This window comes from Chelonoidis abingdonii, chromosome 4 (assembly GCF_003597395.2).
Source record: "Chelonoidis abingdonii isolate Lonesome George chromosome 4, CheloAbing_2.0, whole genome shotgun sequence".
Taxonomy (NCBI): domain Eukaryota; kingdom Metazoa; phylum Chordata; order Testudines; family Testudinidae; genus Chelonoidis; species Chelonoidis abingdonii.
In genome coordinates this window covers 146917223-146935209 of record NC_133772.1, presented here as the reverse complement: position 1 = coordinate 146935209, position 17987 = coordinate 146917223, and the positions used below count along the sequence as shown (strand labels likewise).

At 43.1% G+C, this 17987-nt stretch overlaps 1 protein-coding gene across 1 annotated transcript in view; it reads left to right on the top strand.

The window, feature by feature from the left end:
* Positions 1-2580: 2580 nt before the first annotated feature.
* RHOJ (ras homolog family member J) overlaps positions 2581-17987 on the top strand; it is a 71874-nt gene continuing 56467 nt past the window's right edge. Inside the window, exon 1 of the mRNA XM_032789185.2 lies at positions 2581-3217. Coding sequence (XP_032645076.1) covers positions 3040-3217 — 178 coding nt within the window. The 5' untranslated portion in view covers positions 2581-3039. The remainder of the gene's footprint in view (positions 3218-17987) is intronic.

Below are 17987 nucleotides of genomic sequence, written 5' to 3'. Positions count from 1 at the left end.
TCTTCCAATCTGCCAGTTAAGAAATCAAAAGTTCTGAAGAAACATTCATTACCCAGCTCTGAAGGCAAGAAAAACATTCAGTAACATGAGACCAACCTCTCAACCGCTCGCCATGCCCTGCAGCAGAAATCTCAGAGACGTATTTTAGGGGCAGCAATCTGTTACAGAAAACAACTATCATTGCCTCAAACGTTGCTCAAGTTCAGCAGCACTGAGCTGTGTTAATCCATACAGCAAAGTTAGCACCAGCACCACAGATGTAAAAGATACGGCCCCAGAGCAGCAAAAGGGTTAATTGTGGCTCTGTCTATACAGCCCAAAGAAACGGATAACAACAGTTATTAAACTTGGTTGCAACTAAACCATGATTTGATCTGGCCATTGTGAATGGGGTCAACCCATGTTAAAGAAAACACATGCTTTTAGTTCAGGTACAGACCTTTTAACCTTTTTTTTTTTTTTTGGTAAATCGGCTAAGCTAGTCTATTCACATTGTTTATGTTTTTGTAAAGAAAAATGATGGTGCTGAATTAAAGAGATTTGTGGGCAAGACGTCAGTGTTGCTCACTTTAAAGCTAATCTCATAAATCATCTTGTTGGTCTCGTCAAGGAGAGCCATTAGCTAGTCTTTAAGATCATGGCCAAAAGTGAACACTGCACTGTAATAGCTGCTGCCAAGATGAGAAAGAGCGGTTTAGATCCCTTTATTGTCAGGGGTTAAATAAAACTGATTCCTCCCAAATGTTTCCCGAACCACCAGCAAAAGGCTAATTTTCAGGATCCCTTTAAAGGAGGGAGAGGGGCAGCAGAATAGAGCAGCTTAAACCCTTCATTGAAATCACTAGGTAATTGGGTACCTTTGCCCATGTAGGACAAGGAAGCTGATACTGTGGGTCCTGTCTTGCCCAGGTCCTCACTCACACGTTGTCAGGACACTGAGCAAGGAGAGGCAGGCTGTGGAGAGTTTACTCAGGAGCCTCTCCGTAACCTTTGTTGTATGGAGTGCTGCTCTGTCGCAGATGGCTTACGGCTTCATCTTTGGATCAGCTCATGAAAAGGAGCAAGAGGAGGAACAGGGGAGGACACACCCTGGATCAAAGGCTCGTCACAAAGACCCCAGAGGAGGGTTTAAAGACAGACAGCAGAGACACACTCAGCTCTCTGGCTAGTACAGACTCTGTGATACCCAGTGTTCACACATCCGCCGCTCCATGGGCAAGAAGTGAGGGCCTGCTCCAGTGCCCATTTAAATCACTGGAAAGACTCCCATTGACTTTAATGGGCTTTGGACTGGGCCCGTAAAGAGTGGTGTCTCGGGGGTCCCTGATATACCTGCTGCATTACAACAGTGGGGTGTGACCACTCAGGACTGTAGTTATGTTGCCGAGATGGCCCTATTAGTCTTTACTGCTTGCAGGGGGGGGAGTCTCTCTCTTAGAGCCCGACCCCTGGGTGCTTCCCCACCAACACCATGGGGCTGCAGACTGTTGTTTCAGGGAAGCCATGAGCTAGGCAGCGCATGTGCCACACCTCAGTAAAGCCTTGCCTGTTGTTACCTCGCCGTGGATTAGCTCCATATCTGTTTCCCTGCTCTGAGGCCTTACAATCTAAGTAAGGCAGACACAGAGCAGGCAGCATGCACTGGGATGCCCAGGGAAGAGAATGGCTGACATGAGGAAGGGGTTGTTTTTAAATTAATGACTCACTTCTGCTAGAGATTGCACAGTTTTCCAGGAGCAGAGAGAGCAAAGTTTGACCGTAAGTGTTTACCCACAGTGGTATCTTTGGGACGGTTACATAATAAAATTAAAAGGAGGATCAGAACTATATAAAATACTGCAGCAAAACTGTGCTGGACCACACATTGCTCTAGTTTTTAGGGAGTAAAAGCTAAGCCGTTTAACTCTGGTTTTACACAGGCTGTTCTATAGCCTTCCCTTTTAACAGCTGTAGTTCCTAATTCTCCATCTGTTTTCTTTCACCCCACCTCTCTCCACACACACCTACACCAGCAAAAAATCTCATTTGTTTATTTTGGGAGCGACAGGAGAGGATATTTTCTTAGTCCCTGGCTTGACTGATTTATTACTTTACCCAAATTGTTAAAGAGGTATTTACATAGGAAAGCGTTTGTGATCAGTTCTACTCCCATGTACCAACACCCCCAAAAGAAAAAGCACACTCCAAGATGCTCCAATTTACAGTGACGGGTGGCAGCAGAAATCCTATGATAGACGCTACTGCACATTTTACAGGCTGGTTCCCTTGTAGAACTCCTGCCATTCCCTGCTTATTCATTTCAGCCTGAATCTCCATTTTGCACAGCATTCTCCACTGAAAATCATCTATGTATCTATCAGTCAGCACCAGCCTCATCTCAGCCAGCCCGGAGAACAGTGCTTAGATGAAACAGGAAGCTTAACAACTTTAGCCCGCAGTGAGACCTCTAGTGTTTTTCTTACTCTATGTCCTGGCATAGTTCCTCTAAAGTACAAACACACACAGAGCTCCTATTGTTTGCAGCCCTTCACAAGCCCACTGATCCTAATATGGAATTCAGCAGGAAACCCATGATTTCCTGACACACAGCAAGCTGCAGAAAGAAAGGAAAAACTCCATTAAAAACCTCCAGCTTTCCTCCATGTTAGAAATGAAATGGAAAATGGAGTGGATTTAGCAGGAATCCCTGATTCCTCTGGCCAAGCTGGAGAAGGGGAGAAGAGAACCAACACCTCAGACTGCTAATATTTTTAAAGTCGCAATAAATATCAAGGGCTCTGTGACAAGATGAGTGTTTCTTGACTCAAGCTCACAAGAAAGGGCAATCCTTTTTTTTAAATCGATGTATAATTTATTTACCTCAATGCTTCTCTTTACTGATTTGGGAATTTTTAGAGGCGGCTGGAACAGCCTGGAAATATTAGTATGATTTCCTGAGGTTGAGAGCCTCCCAAACTCAGGAAGAGTCAGTACAATCGCACTTCATTTTTCCTTCATGTGCACTTGGAAGTCCTGGGACCAGCAGCAGCACCAGCAAGAATGAATTGTAAGGAAGAAGATGACAACAGCACCGACTGCGACAGCAATAACGTGAAGAAGATGTTGAAGTGCGTGGTGGTTGGGGATGGTGCAGTTGGGAAAACCTGTCTGCTGATGAGTTATGCCAACGACGCTTTCCCGGAGGAGTATGTGCCCACTGTATTTGACCACTATGCAGGTAAGGAAGTACTTTGTAAAAAGTCTAAATAGGTACAGAAAACTCCAGAAGGGAGGTGAAGGGAGACCAAGGGCAAAGGAGGATGGGTCAAAGGGGAGGTTGGGGTTACTGCTAGCCCAGGGATGTGGTTCAGGCTTGGAAGGAGCCAGACAGCTTAGAGGGCAGCACATACGAGTGGGGCAATGAAGGATTTGTTAGGAGAGAACTTATTTGTTTTCCATTTTGTTTTTGGCAAATATGCAGAATTAGAAACACAACTTGAATTAACCTCCACTGGGCTTTGAAGGCAGTGGATATAATTCAGCGTTTGCATAACTAGTGGCCAGGCTTGTCTGGGGTTTTTGAAGTTCTAAGCTGAACTCTGCCAGCTTAAGTCCTCCAGACTGTAACACACACATTTTGTCAATCATCTTTTTCCTCGTGGCAAATGATTCAGAAGCTGCAATACTGAAATCCTTTTTATGAACTGATCTTTGAGAAAATCACTGAAATCTCACCCAGTGCTGCCAGAATGAAGCTCACTCTGTTTTACTGGCATTTAGTATTAATAGTTTTTAATATCAGAGCATGACGATGAGCAAAGCAGCAGTGGTCATTAGTTTTAATTCTTAATGATGAACATGCTTGTCTTGGGAAAAAAGAGAACCACCATTCACAGAACATAGCAAAGATCATAGCTGATAATCATTGTATCACAGTGCAAGCTGACACACATATCTTAAGAAGACCGCAGTTTAGGTACAGTATTCACAGACTCCTTTACTGTAGCAACTGCTTAACTTTTTCAGGTGCTTCAAAAGTTAGCATGTGTACTGTGCAACAGGCTGAAAATGCCTTTACTGGTGCTTAAGTTCTAATGCAAGCATTGGTTGCCCTCATCATGTTACATTACCAATCCTATGATTTTTTTTATTTATAAGATCCCTGAAAAAACAGATTTTATAAATAATGCAAAACTTATCACTGATCTTGCAGCAGTTTTGTTTGTTTTTTTATTTTCTGTTTCTCTTCAACTGGATTTTCATGGCATGGCTTATCATAGATTTGGTATTCTGTAATGGGAAAATCTCTGCTTTCACCTTGGCTTCATGTCAGGTTTAGCAGAGGCACATGGCCAAAAAAAGAAAACCATGTAAATGTTGAGTTTGCTATGTTGCAATGTGAAACCCTTATTTCCCCATGAATGTGTGTAGCTTCATCTCTAGATGCACAGAACAATGTCTTTTCTCCACCACCTCTCTCCATTTATTTTAAATTCCCATTTTTAAAAAGCTGTTTACACAAAACAGAAACAGAAGTAAAAATTTAATAAATATAGTACATGAAACAATTCTATTCCCATTCAAATGCAGATTTTACAATTGTATTTGCAGAGACAGAAGAATTAGGTTTCTGAGATTATCCCCAGTTATTTTTATTGGAATTCTGAAGCATTCAAAGCAACAAGGAAAAGTGTTTTTTAGGAGAAAGCCAAGAAAGCTAAGCAAACAGATTGCTCAGAGTCTTTTGATAGTAATATACTATTGTGGGACAAACCGTGATTAGAGGGATTAAAAATTAGAGATAGTCAGAAAATAGAATTTCCATTCCATGGGAAATTCCAACATCTTGAAATCTGTTTCCAAATCAGCATGAAAAGTAAAAATGTTGAAATTTTCCATGGAGCAGATCATCTGAAAAAAAATGTGTTTTGATAACGTCACATTGCTTCATTTTGATAATGTCAAAATATTATACTCTCAGCGTATTAACTAGCACAGAACTGGGAACAGCTTAATTGCACTGTTGTCACTGATGATAGGGTGTTAACCACTGATAGCAGCAGATCACAAATTACACTTGCCCTACCTGTTCTCTATCCTTTGTATGGGCCACAGATGTGTGGCAGGTTTTCACATTATTAATGCAAATGGAGACAGGCAACAAGGGTGTAGCAAATTTCAGGGATCTAAACTCCAATTAGGATTATAATGATCCTATATTTGTACAGTGCCTTTTACACTATGGGACCTCAAAGCACTTTGCAAACTGTGGTCCCAATCTTGCTCCAATGAAGTCAAAGCCAAAGCTCAGTTGTTTTCAATGATTGCAAGAAAAGGCCTTCTATAGATGGCAGTTACTTCACCTAGCACTGAAATGCAGCCACTTCTGGGGCAAAGCATTGCACCAGTTTAACAGTGCAAACAGCTGTATGACACAACTTCTCAGGCCAGTTAATAAATATGTGAATTATTCCCCTGCATCGATCAGCTGCTATTTCCCCCCCCCCCACCCCCCACGCTCTCTAAGAGTGTGAATTTGTAAAATTTCAGGGTACATGGCAAGGCTAGCCTTTCCATCAGTACCCATGCTGGATGTTGGGTAGGGCTGTGTAGTAGTGGTGTGGGAGTCTGGGGACTGTGTGAGGAGGTTGATTAATTTGTTATATATATGTTCTAACTGGGCTCTTTGATTTGATCTGGGCTAATTGGTGGGTCTGCTTATTTACCAGTGTACTTTTAAAACACTGTCCAAGATGCTCAGAGCATTGGTTGGGTGCTCTTTTATTGTAGAATAGTAAAAATCCAAGTCATGTGCTAAAAACTTCACATGCTAGATAAACATCTGGTTTCTAGTGGCAAGCATACCAAAAAAAAATCTATCCCAGTGGCAAACAGGACAGCGCAGGCAATAACAATAGATGCCAGTTTCCATAGTTTATAGCAATTTCTGCCAAATCAGTTTTATGCCATCTTTAAAATTCTGATGCTGATCTTCTCTGAGCAATGCTCTCCAAGTCAAAGTGAGTTAAACTGTATCCATCTATGTGATGTTATAAATGCTTACTTAGGACTGAGACTGCACCAAGACAAAATTCAGTTCAACGCCAGCAGAGCTGGTTGAATAACAACAAGATGACCATGGTTAATCTGATAGGTGGAGGAATGTTAGCTGAATTCGTGCAAATGTTCACAAACCCTGAAAGCTTCAGAGATTTTAGTATGAAAGTTTATTCCTCCCTAAATTCATATTCAAAAGTGTGTTATTTCCTATTTTTCTATTTTAAAAGTTACTCAAACAGGGACCAGAAACAATACTATGTGCCATAATTAGCCAAACTTCACAAAAAGGTCAAAGTGAATGGTTCATGAAAAACCGTTTGTCTAAACGAGCTAGTGAAAATTTATGAATCAGGAATCCACATGAAGAAAATCAAGAGTTGTAAATCATTTGTTAATGAATATTGTATTGTTAATGAATATTCAGTCATGACTGCAGCCAGGCAAACTAACAGCAATGTACCATGACCAGAGCCGTTACTTTCTTCTGTTCACAAGTTAGGAGACTAATTGTTTAGAAATGTTTGTAATTGTCAGCTGATTGGTAATACTTTACATGGCCATGTGTCAGTTGTTGAGTAGCTCCCAAACTATTTGCTTCAACTCTTTATTGTTCATGGTGTGTTAGTGGTTAGCTAAGTCAAATGATACTGTTTTTGTCCCCTGACTGAAACGTCTATTACTCCTGGGGGAATTCTGTGCTACTGCCCATGTGCATAACTAATGAGCCCCACATATTTTTAATTTTTTGTTCAGAAAAAAGCTTCTGCTAAAATGTTGTTGCAGTTCCCCTTTTGTCCACCAGAGGGCGCTGAGGTGCAAGAACAGCAGTGGCACCTGGCAGAAAATAACTTCTGCGATTCTGCCTTTTTTCCACTAGAGGGCGCTGTGGCGCTTGAACAAAGCAGCAGCTCCCTGCCAGCAAGGGAAGAGAAAGAGCTGCCTTCTTTGCATCAGGCGGGGCCAGGAGATAGGGGCTATGCGGAGACAGACAGTGTAGGGTGCTGCAGAGGGTCAGAGAGAGGCTCATAAGGGCTAGTGGGGGAGCTTAGACTGGGTCATGGGCTGAATGGGAATGGAGGCACAGGGCCACAGGGGGGAGGGATGTGCAGGGCCACATGGTGATGGGGAAGAGGGTGCAGAGCTACACAGGGACAGGGAGTGGCTGGGTGGGAGCACAGAGACACATGGAGACTGGGAGGGGATACAGGGACACGTAGGGACAGGGGAGTGGCTGTGTAGGGGCACGGAGACACATGGGGATGGGGGAAGGGTGTCTGAGTGGGGGTGAGGGAGCACATGGGGACAAGAGGTTCAAGGACACATGGGGTACAGAAACACATGGGGACGGGGGCAGATATGTCCAACTGAATGGGAGAGGCTAGGGGTCAGCCAAGGTCTGCATGGGAGAAGCTCCCTAACAATCCCTCCCTGCCCCCCCCAAAAACCTGTTCCATACTTTTCCCACCCATACCCAACAACCCTCCAAGATCACACCCAGGCTCCTTTCCAGCAATTTACTTCCCTCTCCCTCAGCTCCTCTGTTACCCCTGACTCCTCTGAGCCTTTGCACTGCTTCTGAAGGGTGCAGGAAATATGGTTCTGTACTGCAGTTTAAATGAATTATTACTCAGAGTTCTGTATTAATATGCCTAGTAAGAAATCTATTTCTCAAAACATTTCCTGAATCCTTTTTCGTGTCTGTATTGTTACAGACGAACTTGCTGACAAGTATTTTGAAATAAATGACCAAAAATAATTGAAACTGGTGTGGTTATACTGTGTTATTTTGACAAATAAAATATGCAGAATTTTGCAGAATTTTAAAATAGTGTTCACAGAATTTTTAATGTTTTGGGTGCAGAATTCCCCCAGGAGTATTCTATAAACAGAAGGAGGAGAATCAACAAGACATCTGCTTGGACATTTCTCATGTGAATCTTCATGCCAATGCATATTCACGAGAAGTTTGTTTCCCATAAACATTCTTGCAAACAAGAGAGAGAAGTAATTCTTACAAACATTTGCAATAACTCAGTAGAAAAGGACAAGAATATGACTGATGCAAATTTATGATTTTACTTGAGGGGGATGTTTCACACACATACCCTCCTCCCCCTTCCCCCCGCCAAAAGTTCACCCAGATCTAGGCTACCAGACTTGAGCCCCAGCCTTGAGACAAGAAAGCACTGATTCTTTGTACACCCTGGCCCTTTCAGGTGAATAGTGACAAGCTTAATGTGTTCATTTTGCTGGCAAAAGCCAAAAGGATTTATGTGAGAATCCTGTTTCCCCATCAGCTTGGGGAGTCAAGAGAGTCTGGGAGATTGATCAAAACCACCTCAGGTTTTACAAAACAGAACTCCACTAATACAGTTTTACAGACTGTTCAGCTCCGGATGTCTTCAATTTGAGGCTGGCTGCCTTTCGGGAAGATATATTTTAGTCAAACACAAATTATTGGGTTCAATACTGGGATAACTGGGTGAAATTCTATGCCCTGTGTAATACAGGAGTTCAGACTAGATGATTTAACCCAAAAGAGCCAAAAATGATCACACAGGCAAGACAGGTGTCACCCATGCAAATAAGATCTGCTCATAAGAATTAGAAAACATGCTATATAGTGATAGACTCAAAGAGCTCAACCTAATTATCTTAACAAAGGGAAGGTTAAGGAGTGACTTGATCACAATCTATGAATATCTACAAGGGGAATAGAGAGACACAGTGAGTGAGGTAATATCTTTTATTGGACCACCTTCTGTTGGTGAGGGAGACAAACTTTTGAGCTACACTTGAGGAAGAGCTCTGTGTAAGCTTTAAAGCTTGTCTGCTCACCACCAGAAGTTGGTCCAATAAAAGATACTACCTCACCCACCTTGTCTCTCTAATATCCTGGGATCGACATGGCTACAACATTGCATACGAGTGAATACAAATTTGACAAAGGACTCTTCAAACTAGAAGAGGAACGGATAACATGATCCACTGCCTGGAAGTTGAAGCTAAACAAATTCAGACTGTAAATAAGGTGAAATTTTAACAGTGAGAGTAATTAACCATTGGAACAACATACTAAGGTTTTTGATGGATTCTCCATCACCGGCAATTTTTAAATCAAGACTGGGTGTTTTTCTGAAAGATCTGCTCTAGGAATTATTTTGGGGTTTTATGGTCTGGTTATACAGGAAGTCAGGCTAGATGATCGCAATGATTCCTTCTGGCCTTGGAATCCAAGAATTATTCTGTTTCTTCTTCTGGAACACCAATAAATGGCACAGAGCGCACCTTCTCTGTAGAGCCCTAGCCACTGGCTTACATGTAATGATTGTATATTTGGTCAGAACTCAGGATCTATAGTTTGAGTTAAAGAACTAACTCCTCTATCTGGTAGCAGATTCATATCCCTCTGGATCCAAGCACAGAGAGCAACAAGTAATATACTGAGCAGTGAGTTAAACTTAAAGTCTAAATGATGGACATGACAGATATGTATACATAACTCATTCTTATAACAGAATGACCAATTTACAATAAGTCTATTTCCAGAAGAGACGCCTAGCTGAAAAAAAGGGGAAAAAACTTGCCCAGAGCTCCTAAACAACAGAAAACCCTAGCTTTATACAAATCTTTCCATTTCTGCAGGATGTGGTGTGGCCGTATTGTACTGAGTCATCAGCATAATGACTTCTTTGCTGATTAAGTCAATGAAAAATGCTCCCTTGAACTTTCTTCTCATGTGCTGTCCACTTAGGAAGAGTTGCTGCAGATGCCTAGCTGATTGGGGCATATAAGTGCCACAGTTTATCATTCTGTTTGTTTCCCTCAGTGCATACCCTACTGTTTTCCTATGTCCTAATATTTCAGTGGCTATAGCCAGGACTAACTAACTACATCATGGGACTGGTAGGGGATGGGGAAGAGAAAATATATTTCCTTAACTTGTCCCATCAAGACAAAGTCATTCAAAATGAAGGCTAACACGGCTACCCTGATACTATTCAAAATGAAGGACACCTTTTGTTAAATTATTATTTACCTTGAAAAGGAGACAATGCCAATTATAATATTTGATGTCTACTTTCAAAATGGGTGCTCATTTACCTGAATCCTGGGAGATTGCTGGTTAATAGGCTTCTAACTGAATGAAAGGATGGCAGCTCATGACCAAACTATCACCTGTCCCAGCGTGCACTGGGATTGGGATAAAACCTGGGACTGATTTTTCAAGGATATTCACTTCTTCATTTCCCCCAAAGTCCTGCTTAGGAATCTGGAAGGGACTTTAGATTGCATCTGAATCTCAAGTCCTTCATTAGTTTTGCACCACACACATTCATGAATTTAAAACTAAGAGCAAAATTCTGCCTTCAATAGGTGTTGCTCTTTCGGTGCATAGGGGAAGCATTGTACTGTCACAGGGCAAGATGGCTTCAGACAGACTTGGGGACATAGTGCCAAGTGCATCTTGTTTCTCTTTTGCTAAAGAGCAGCACGCACCCTCTGCTAGGCCCTACTGCCAACCCCAGGTTAGCTGAAACTTCCTGTCTCTGTGAACAATACCACTAAAGTGGTGGCTAGCCGAGGTGCATCAGGAAACAAAAAGGGACATGGGACAGATATTCAGAAAAGCTGAGGGCCAGCCTTCCAAGTACTCTGCATCCAAAACTGGGGCCAGATTTTGAGCTGAGCTCCCGCTTATGGAATGTCTATGGTGCAATCCCAGGGTGTGATTACAGCTTGAGCAGGCATACCCATGGTAGCTTTAATCTACCTAGCTCAGGCAGTGGAGCAGCAAAGCCACAGCAGGATGCATTTCAGTGCAAGCCAGCTTCACGAGTAATTACCCAGGGCTCCGGGCAGGCTTGTACAGCCTGTGTTGAAGCATGCACTGCTGTTGCTTCACTACTCTGGTACCCAGGGCCGGTTCCAGGCACCAGTGAAGGAAGCAGGAGTCTGAGGCGGCCAATCGAAATGGGCGGCATGTCAGTCCATTGTTGGGGCGGCACAGCCGGGGCAGCAGCAGTGGCACTTCGACAGCAGCTCAGTCAGTCTGCTTCAGTCTTCTGTGGCAATTTGGTGGTGGGCCCTTCACTTCATCTTCCTGGGTGGCATTTCGGAGGTAGCTCAATCATTTTCCTTTTTTTTTATTTTCCCCTTGCCGCTTAGGGCAGCAAAAAAGCTGGAGCCAGCCCTGCTGGTACCTGAGCTAAAAGGGATAAAAAACCCATGGCTGACTGAGCTCAGCTGACTCAGGCTCCCAGAGCTAGTGTTTCAGGGCTGAAAAATCACTGTGTAGATGCTCAGGCTTAGGCTTCAGCCTGAACCTCAATGTCAATTTTTAGCCCTGCAGCCCAAGCCCCGTGAGTCCAAGTCAGTTGACCCAGGCCACCTGTGGCCTTACCCATGGGTCTTTTATCCCTGTATAGAGATACCCAAATGTCTACTCAATCTGCAGGCATGGCCTGTGATTGCACTACAAAGATCCGTTTAGAAACTTAAATAAGAGAGAGATTTTCAAAAGAGCTCAGAACATGATGTACTGACAGTTTTTGAAGATTTGGGCCTGGTTATGACATTGAACACTTCTGAACTCCAGGTCCCATATGACCAAGAAACACTCCATAAACCAACCAGTTAGGTATTGGACAGACAACCAGTTCGACACCCTCATCCCTAGAGGAGGCTGGCATGTGTTTTGGTTAGACAATGCGGGCATTCTTCAGAAGATGTAACTTTTCTGATACTGAAGTTTGACTTCAGGCATGATATAAACTATCAGTTAAGGGTTCTTTTCTCCAGGGACTGTTCACTAAAGTTAATGGAAGTTAGAGCACGTATTAAAAATGTTGCGTACTGTATGTAGTCTAATTTTCACAATGGCTATGTGGTGCATTGAATAAATAAAGACAAAAGGTCTGACTTCTGATTTCACACGAGTGTAAATCAGGAGTAACTTCACTGTACTCAGAGGAATTATACTGGTGTAAAGCCAGTGTGAGATCAGAATAATACCCACATTCCAGTTTTTAAGGTTCAATTCCAGGGTTTTTGTGGTCATCATATTTATTTATATTTATTTTTAATCACGCAAATGTAGTGATATGAAAACTGTCATCCTGGGTTGCCAGGGAACTGAGCCTGGAATCTATCACGTTAAAAATGTAAGTTAATACTGCTTGACCTGGAGGTGTAACTCTGTCAGCTAGCAGCAGTAGTTGTGTCCTGTCATCTTATGTGAACCAGCTGCTAGAGCAGGGATGGGCAAACTTTTTGGCCCAAGGGCCACATCTGGGTGGGAAAACTGTATGCAGAGCCATGAATGTAGGGCTGGGGCAGGAGGTTGGGGTGCAGGAGGGGTGTGGGGTGCAGGAAGGGGATCAGGGCAAGGGGTTAGGGTGCAGGAAGGGTGCAGCAGGGAGCTCAAGGCATTGAGTTAGGGGGCTCAGCACAGAGGGTTGGAGTGCAGGGTTCAGGAGGGATTCGGAGTTCGGTCTCTGGCCCAGTGCTGCTTACCTCAAGTGGCTCTGGGGTGGCAGTGGCATGCAGAGGGGCTAAGGCAGGCTTCCTGCCTGTCCTGGTCCTGTGCCACTCCCAGAAGTGGCCAGCATGTCCGACAGTGACTCCTGGAGGTGCGGTGGGGCACTGCCAGCGCCTGTGGGTAACACCTCCAAAGCTCCCATTGGCCATGGTTCCCTGTTCCCAGCCAATGGACACTGGGGGGGGCAGAGGCAGTGCCTGCAGGTGAGGGCAGCACATGGAGCCCTCTGCCTCCTCTTCCCCCTCCCCCAGGGGCCAGAGGGACGTAGTGCCAGCCGCTTCCGGAAGCAGCACAGGACCAGGATGGGCAGGGAGCCTGCCTTAGCCCCACTGCACCACAGGGCTGGCAATCCTATGGGCTGGATTGAAAGCCCTGATGGGCTGGATCTGGCCCACGGGCCGTAGTTTGCCCTCCCCTGTACTAGAGAGCTTCAAGCCTCTTTTCTTAGCATGGGTTATGTACTTCCCCAACTTAGACAAGAACATCCTGATTGTTTGAGGTCCAAAGCAGTTCAAATCCCTTTAGGGCCAACTGTTTGTAACCACAGATTATCAGTGGGGAATCACACCATCGATTATCAGTGGGGAATAAACCCAGAACCTTCAATGCTAAGAGGATAAGAACATACTATAGATGGCAGTTAATGAGCTAATTCTTTAGCGAAAGTGGTAGAAGATCATGGACATGGTTTTAACCCTGAAAACTCTGGGTTCGATCCGCAATGAAGACCAATGGCTGATCATATCTATTTGTCTTAGGCATTTCTTGTATACTGATCACCACAGCATTTAGCTTTTAGCCTTGCAAACCACAGAACAGCTCGGGGGGGAATATATTTTGTTGCTGACAAGGGAGCAAGTAAATTTTAGAAGCTCCTAGTCATGATGAACTGTTCCTGCCAATGAATACAGAAAAAGGTGCATAAAACTACAGCTGTGCTCATCCTGGAATATGCCATTAGTCATGCCAGGTTTGTAACAGACATGACCATTAAGGGATAAGGGTTTGAACCAGGTAGCTGTCATAGAGGAAATCCTTGAAGTGAAGCAATTTGTTGCATGTCATAAAATGCCAACTAGAAGATCTATATAGAAGCGAAAGAAGCAGATAATTTCCTTAAAGTATTTCTGTGCAAAGTGCTAAGCTCTTAAGAAATCAGAACAAAGTAATTTATGAAGCACAACAGTTAATTTATCAGGAAGGAGGTATACATTTATTTGCAGGAGATTCAATGAAAATGTCACATAATAATTGAGCCATTTATTTTTGTCAAGGCAAGAATTATTAGGTCACAAAGAAGTCTTGTTTTTGTCTGCTTCTCCTGATTTCTCCCTTCCTTCCCTCCCCCCATTCACTATATTGACTTATGTAAGCATTTAGAGAAATACACTTTGGGAATATTCACCCAAGTCCTTTGCACAGATGTATGTTGCTACAGGAAGATAGTGATCCAAATTCTGTTCTCAGCCATACAGGTGCAAGCCCATTATCTAACCCCAGGAGCTTTGTGTCCATCCATCTGTTAGTACATATGGACTGAACTGAAAGTGGTAAATCAGCAATGAAAATCAGACTACATCTTCCCACTATGGGGGAGATTGTATCTGACCATGCCATGGGTATGCAAGGGGCAAGCGTGCAAGGAAGAGTCCTGAGGAGCCCCAAGCACAGGGACTGATGCCTTCTAGTGCCCCATGGGATACAAGACACCCCAAAAGGGTGAGCATGATAAAGAGGAGCTGAACTGGGCACAGAAGGCTGAGCATGCTGCCTCTCCTGAAGTGGTGTATGTAGCAAGGGCAACCTTCTCCTGCACACTTGAGGGTATGTCTACACACCGCAAAGAGAGGTTTGTTCTTAACTCAGATTAGCTATCTCAGGTTAAAATGGAAGTGAAGACAATAGCAGTGCGAGTTCTAGCCCATAGGGCAGCCCCTGGAGTTGAACTTGAGCTGCTAACCTGAGTTAGAAGCCAAGTTGCCTTGAGCTGCTAACCTGAGTTAGAAGCCAAGTTAAGGCAACTATAAGAGAATAATAATGATATAACTGGATGGTCTGGGAGGTCAAAGTAGTTTAGACAAAAACAAGAACGGATTTCAATCACTGAATAAAACCCAAACTGAAGCTCAGTCTTGAATTTTATACAGCTGAGCCACTCCTTGGATAGTAAAAAACTCTGGCTAGTAATGTTTTACCCTCTCCTATGTACCTCTGTTTCAGTTGAAACCAGAAGTGGAAGACCTGAAAATCTCATGAGACTTCCTGCCCTTGCAAAGTTGTTGGCTGGGATTTTCAAAGGTGCCTAAGGCACTCAGCTGCCAATAAAATTCAGTGGGAATAACGCACATAAGTATATTGAGCTTCTTTGACAATTCCCTCCCATACTTCCCATTCCAAAGAGCCACACTTCTGAACTGCTAAACATCCTGAGATTTTTCCATCGGTAATGAGCCCTGCCAAAGAGATTGGGATTTGATTCTCAAAAGTGCAGAGCAACCAGTACTCTGCATGTTGTTTTGCATGGGCTTAAAAATAGCCTGTATGGATGCCAGTTAATGCTAATCCTTGGCTATATAGTCACAGATATTAAACAAGAATCTGGCATTTTGATTTTTTTTAACAACCATCTCTACTTGGTGGTTGCAGAAGTCAACGTTAGACACATCACAATACTTGTAATCACCCCTTCACCAGAAAGCCCACAAATCCATCAGGCTCAATAGATACACATGGTAATTAGGCAATATGCACTGACATCAGAGAGAATCTAACCAATATACCCCATATTGTTCTGGTGGGATTTATATCAGCCAATTGCCAGATGAGAAACATCAATTGTGAGAACAGGTCTCTGGGCTGCTTTCATACGTAGAGGAGCCACAACCAGAATTTCTGTCTAAAATGCCTCTCTCTCTCTCCTTTCTTGGCATTGTAGAGTAGCAAAGGCACATTTGCTAGACATTCAGCTTTCCCCCATCTGATGTCAGGCCCTAGTGAAGAGCAACAATGAAGATTGCAGGATCGCTCCTGATAGGCGTGCCCCCCCACCCCACATCAATAGCTTTAAAATATTTCTTCCATTTATTAGAAAATGAAAACAACATAAACTCTAATAGTAAAATGATTCACTGTGATCAAATTAACCTGCTGCCAACATTATGCCCCTGAAAAATGCAATGTGCAGGTCTATTTGTTCACTGTGTTAACCACAGTCCAAGTACAATGATATAAATTCAGTTTGTTTGGGTCTCTAGCAAAAACATGGAAGAAAATAATCAGTCATTCCTTCAATAGGGTTATCTGTTTGTTTGGCTGGTTTGTTGTGATGTGAAAGTGGATAGGATTATCCAGCACCAACACCTAGAGCACACTAGTGCTATTATTTTAAATCAGTTTTCTTAATTATTACACAACATCATAGTCCTTAAAAACATCTTTACTACTTAATGGGAAAGTATTCTAAATGGCTGTTACATTTGGTCTAGAAATGTTGTATAATAATAATGCTATAATATATAATATATTATAATAAGAATACCCAGCACTTTTCATCAATAGATCTCAAAGTGTTTTACAAAGGTGCTCAGTGTCATGATGTCCATTTTTAACCAAAGGGGAAACAGAGGCACAGGGAAGGAACTGACTTGCCCAGGGCTACCCAGCAGATTATTGCCAAAGCCAGGAATTGAAACCTGGTCTCCCGAGCCCCCGTCCAATGTTCCCTCCACTAGCTAACACTTTCTCTCCCATGAATACACGTTGGTCACCAAGTAGTGCCAAGACCACTTAGAGAGAGATTAATGAGTCTGCTCTACAGCCTTAGCTAAGAGTCATACAGTTTTTAGCTCATGCAGTAGAGGCTCATGCATTTAGCTCCAGAGATCCCAGGTTCGACCCTGCCTGCCGATGACCGGGGTCTGTCGGTGTTACACGTTACTGAATCAGGGTCATAATTATGAGAGTTCACACTGCACAGTTATTTTTGCTACAGTATAAAAATAATTGGATCCATTTATTAAGCATGCCTTGACAGTACATAAGAGATTCTGCAGCTTTCTTCTTAGCCAGATAATTCTAACCATTTCATGTAACAGGTATGCTCCAATTATACTGGGAGCAAAATGGCAATATCATGCCACATTTCAGAAAGTGAGGTGCAGTTGCCATGTTTCTCTTCCAGAGATAAATACATTGTAGGCACAAGATTTAAAAGGCTGCTTGTTTAAAATACACACCAGTATATTTCAGAGCACAGCTGGATTACGTTGCATCATACCGTCTCTCTTCAGCTAGACCCCTGGCTGTGCTTATTTTAAAATGTATAGCTATGCTGGGGAATACGGCATGTCCAAATTACCTTCCAGTGGTGAGTTGGAGAGTTAAATAAATTCTCTGTTTCCTTCCAGTACAATTTTCACAGCAGTAATTGCTGCCCCATCCTCTCACCACCAGTTCAATGCTGTGTCTGTGCTGAAGTGTTTAACCACAGATGAAATGATGTTGTACTTGTGTCTCTTCAGGATTCATTAAAATGATACAAACTTTTTTGTTTCTCAAGTATACAGAGGGTAGAACACATCATCATTCCTTCAAGGATTCGCGTGAATTATTTAGTACGGACACAGGACAATTTACAGCAAAATTTCTTCTAACTGGAAAAAAGTGGTTTTTGTTTGTTTGTTTGCTTTTGTTTTAAGCAGAAGATATGCTCCAGTATTTAACTGATGGCTTGCACTGAGTCAGGAAACTTCTTTGACTAACTGGTATCAGCAGGTCTCACCTTAAATACTCCAGCACTTTATTCAAGTACATGTTGCATTTCTAGGTTCAGATAACACAAGCCAGAGTATCATTGGACGAAACATGGTGAACTGAAAATTTCAGGATTTAGTGTCAGAGGTCTTAGCAGCTGGACAGAACATTCACAACTGGCCTCTGATGAGCAAAACAAAACCTTTCCTGGGATTTCTATTTTACTTACAGGGTTTGTGTTTAACAAGCGAAGCCCTGGGTCACACTCTCTTCATGTAGCTGAACAATCTGTTAACATCAGGGAAAGCACAGATAGGGTAGCCCTTAGGGCTCCCTCTCCTGGTTTCTGCCCAGAAACCTCTCTTTCCACCTTTCGTCAGAATAACCTAGCTCCTTGTAAGGCACTGAGCTAACCAGAATCAGCAGCACCTAACTGGTTCAGCTCAGGGAGGCATTCCCTGCATGGACTGTGGGTACATCTACACTATGGGATTATTCCAATTTTACATAAATTGGTTTTGTAAAACAGATTGTATAAAGTTGAGTGCACGCAGCCACACTAAGCACATTAATTCGGCGGTGTGCGTCCATGGTCCGAGGCTAGCGTCGATTTCTGGAGCGTTGCAATGTGGGTAGCTATTCCGTAGCTATCCCA